This window comes from Arachis stenosperma, chromosome 1, assembly GCF_014773155.1.
Source record: "Arachis stenosperma cultivar V10309 chromosome 1, arast.V10309.gnm1.PFL2, whole genome shotgun sequence".
NCBI classification, from domain to species: domain Eukaryota; kingdom Viridiplantae; phylum Streptophyta; class Magnoliopsida; order Fabales; family Fabaceae; genus Arachis; species Arachis stenosperma.
In genome coordinates, this window is record NC_080377.1 from 119,622,667 (window position 1) to 119,627,199 (window position 4,533).

The following is a 4,533-nucleotide window of genomic DNA, read 5'->3' on the forward strand; positions in this document are numbered from 1 at the left end:
TACTGTTGTCATGTAGGATATTTCATTAATTATTTATCTTTGACCTCGCAGTGGGACTAAATTAAACTTTTTTGGATTCAAATATGACACTTTAAACCTGAAGGACTAAAATAAAATTACGCCCAAACGTAGAGGACTAATTTAGTACTTTACCCTAATGTATACTAAGAATGCTCATTTGTTCTTAGAGTACACAATAAATTTTCATGATTATATATTATATATATAACAACTATATAAATGTATATAGCATTTGTATGTAAAATAATACTAATTGCTGGAATGCTCTCTACGTTACAAACAATTGTGACTTGTAAATGGTTGGTAGGTGTGACAGATTCTCATGCCATTTAGATTATTAATCTCTAAGAAAATAATAACACAACGTGCACAAATTTTCCTGGCTTCTTCTAAATCCTCCATATATAGTTATGTCTATCACCAGCCTAATAAGTTATCACATTTAGCTGCCATGTGCAATGCGCTTCTTCCTCATTCCATTAAGCCATCCAATTTTTCAGGTGAAAGATGTTGAATTAGGGGACAAATTTGGTATATTTTAGCTACAAGTAGTGCATTCCCTCCATTTTTCTTCATTTTAACTTAACGTGTATTATTCTTCTTGCCCCTCGTCAAACCAATCTTCTTTACTTCCTCAACAAGAAGCAATAACAATAAACTTGAGTAAATTAAAGGCTATTGAGTCCAAAATCATGGGTGCTACTTTAATTTATACTGTTAATTTACTAGAGTATAACGGAGGTTAGTTAAGACAATGGACTATGCCCCAAACTTTTGGTAAAACAATTAGTAATATTTTTTGAAAAAATAAAAAATTAGTTCAATTGACTTAAATATTTTGCTATGATTTAAAATATTAAAGTTTAATTTTCATTTCTTATTTTTATTGCACAATAATTTTTAGTTTTAAATATTCAAAATATATTGGATTTTTAAATATTCAAAACATGTTGGATTTGAATTGAACTGAGTGTATTCGTATTTCGCAACTCTTTATTCAATAAGCGACACTCTCTCTACCTTTGAGTTCAAATATAAAAAATTAGGTATTTTTTATTTATGTAATTTAATATTATTTTATATTTTACTATTTATTTAATTTAATTTTTTATATGATAAAAAATATTAGAATATTTAGTAAGTGTTGATATTATTGTATTTGTATAAATTGATTAAAAAAATTCAATAAATATTATAAATTTTAATATTTGTCATTCTAACTTTTTTTTTACATATTTACAGTATATATATTCAAAATTTTATATAAAATAATCATGAAAAATCAAAGAATTAGTGTATTTTTTAAGAAGAAGGCTAATATTCGAGAAGGAGAACATATAACTTTTTCAATATCAATATATGTAGATAGTTCTTCTACTTTAATGAATCACGAAAAAAGTGAGATACAACCTCCAAGAGTTCAAAGAATTGCATCTGATGAGTTTGACCTTAATTCTTTGGAACGAGACCCTTGAAAACCGGTTTCAAATTTGGTAATATCACATAAATCAGAGAGATAAAGTTAGACGAGCTTATCTTAAATGGGTCCATATCACATACATCTTGACAATTATCTTCTATTTGACCCTCTCAAAATTTTGTTTCAAGCTCTGCCACTGCATATAGGTATTGTTTTTCTACCATTTCAATTTTTTTCTTCAACTATATATATAGAGTTATATTAGATAACTAATAATTTGTTTATGAACTTTAAAATTGGCCTCATTCAAGTAAAACATACTATATCTCCAAATTATTCACCTAAATCTTAATATTAAAATAACCATTCATACACCTGATAAATTAAACATCTAATATATCAATTATTCACATTGTTTAATATTTTCATTATTTATTTATTCTTTTCCATATATATTACATTCTTTGTGCTTTGGTCCTAACATGGCCATAAGATTTAGAACGTGGTTTTTTAATTTATTTGTTACCAAGCAATGATCAGTAATAGAAGAGAAATATTAAAAAATCATCCGAATTTATTGTTAAGAAAGTTTTAGAAATTAATATTTTTATTAAAATTTAATCAGTATTTGATCATAAAAAAAAGAACATATAATTTTATATTATTAAATATATTCTCATATTATTTAAAATATTAATAATAATTAATTAATAGTTACAAATTACAAAATATATTAATTCCTAGTATTACTATTTATTGTTTTTGATTTGTTAGTTATTAATTAATTATTATTATTTAAAAATATAAAATAAAATATATTATTAAATTATTAAACTAAAAAATTAAATTAATAATTAAATAATAACAAAAAAATAATAAATTCGAATGTCTCTAATATTTGTAGCGACAGAATATGCTTTGGCATAAGAAAATATAGTACCTCCAAACAAATCTCAGTTGTATGACATGCATCATATTTTGCAACCTTAAACTAGCATACAAAATCCTATGATAATACCAAGGTGTAGAAATTGAGTACGAGTCAGTAAATAGTGACAACCACGTGCCGACATGCGTGGCCAAAATCCATAGACACAAGGGGATTAGAAAATTAAAACTACTGCCCATTGAAAGTGCAACCAAGATTGTAACGTGTTTAACACAAAAACAGCTACTTGGAGAATGAGAACAAACATTGTTTCTCGGACCATCCACTAATTCCACATGCCAATAGCCAGAAAGAGATCAAATTCATTTTTTGTTAACCAAATTACAACAAAATGTCCAAATTAGAAAAAAAATTTGTTTTTATTTGGGGAAGGCAAAATGTAAGAAGGCAACCGGTAACCTAAGAATTAAGATTGCGTCTTGCTGATAATATTACTAATTGTTTCTAATAATACTTTTGTCAACTCATTATTTTCTATTTTAAAATTCAATTTTTAAAATCAAATCTTAAAAATAAAATGCTTAAAAAATTCCTTTATTTACGCATTATTTTAAAAAAAAAACATGCATTAATTTTCATATATTGAAAATATAAAATAAATTTTTACATAAATATTTAATTATAGAATATCAATTTTATTATTTAAAAAATCAGGTACATATAATATAAATGTATTAAAATTAAACCCTTATAATTTATACTAGAAAAAGGGTAGATAAAAAAAAAAAAAAACTTGTTACTTTTAAGACGTATGGTTTAAGAGTGGAGAGTTTTAATGATGTCTGCTAACTGTTAACTGTGAAGTAGATTCTTAATTCTTATCACAGAGAGAAGAAAAACCAAAGAAAGAAGAACAAAAAGTGTGGCTAGTGACCCACAATACACGGTTCCACAACTAACTTTAATAAGTTATGGTAGGTAATCAATAATTTTTTTGAACAATACGAAGAATCACCAATTAAACAAAAATATATTATATTTTTAAATTATTCACTTAAATTTTAATATTAGAATAACTATTTACACACTTAATAAAATGAATATCTGATATATTTATTGTTCACATTATTTAGTATTTTCATTGTCTACTTATACTTTTCTAACTTTAATTTGCCATTCTGGCTTGCACTACTTAAATTGTGTGGCATATATATATATAGGTCTTGTATTTAAGGCCTAATAAACCAAGCACTTGAAATACAAGGAGGCCAAGGTGCACGTTGTTATCATCACCATCATCAATGGCTGCTGCTGGAGCAGATGGTGTATTCAGGGCAGTGTATGAAGGTTGCATATCAGGGTATGACAACTGCGTTCAGAGGAGGCCTTACCACCGTAACTGTGGTTGTGCTCTCCATAACAATAACAACAATAGAAAACACTGCAGCCACATGTTACAAAGGTGTGACAAAGTTTCATACCCTATGAGGAGGGCATGGAGTGAAGGCAATTTGGTCATGGCAACTCCACCTTCTTCTTCTTCTCCTTCTTCCAGTCATTCTTCTTCGGTTGCAGCAGCAGCTTCTGGGGACATGCCTCGACTCAGTTTGTTTAAGGAGGAGGAAGAAGAAGAATAGGAACTAATTAACTAATTAGCTAGTAATGTTCTGTTTGATTAAGGTTTTTAAATGAATCTGTTTGATAAAATCACTATTTATTCATTTATTTATTTTTCTCCTTTATTCGAGGTCTGTGTTAATAATTTTGGTTCTTCTAGTTGGTTTTTGATAAGATATTCATCTTTAAGACTTTGTGTGTAACATAGGCCATTTTGATTTTTGGTAATGTCAGAGAAATAATAAAAATGGTTAGAATTTGTCAATAATTAATAAATATTAAATAAGACAAATTTTGACTTTTTTTTTTTATTATCAAACAATTTCGTTTGATTTTATGGGTAAGCATTAATTAATAATGCCTGCTCTATAATCTCTGTTCGTTTGATTTTATGGACAAGCATTAATTAATAATGCTTGCTCTATAGTCTCTGTACAATAGATGGACCCATTTATTTATTTATTATTGTTAGTTGTAATTATGTTAATTAATCAAATTTCTTTTGTGTATAACCTTTTTAGTATATGTATATATGTGTATTTATTTTCATTTTTAAGTTCTCTCTTGAGCTCAGAATCATGGCATA

At 26.7% G+C, this 4,533-nt stretch overlaps 1 protein-coding gene across 1 annotated transcript; it reads left to right on the forward strand.

Moving 5' to 3' along the window:
• Positions 1-3,550: 3,550 nt before the first annotated feature.
• Positions 3,551-4,075, forward strand: LOC130939323 (uncharacterized). The gene has a single exon (XM_057867436.1). It carries the CDS (start codon positions 3,632-3,634, stop codon positions 3,965-3,967), a length of 336 nt encoding a protein of 111 aa, XP_057723419.1. The 5' UTR covers positions 3,551-3,631; the 3' UTR covers positions 3,968-4,075.
• Positions 4,076-4,533: the final 458 nt, after the last annotated feature.

Coding starts and splice junctions, on each gene's coding strand:
- LOC130939323 (XM_057867436.1), top strand. CDS start 3,632: ATGGCTGCTGCTGGAGCAGATGGTGTATTCAGGGCAGTGTATGAAGGT.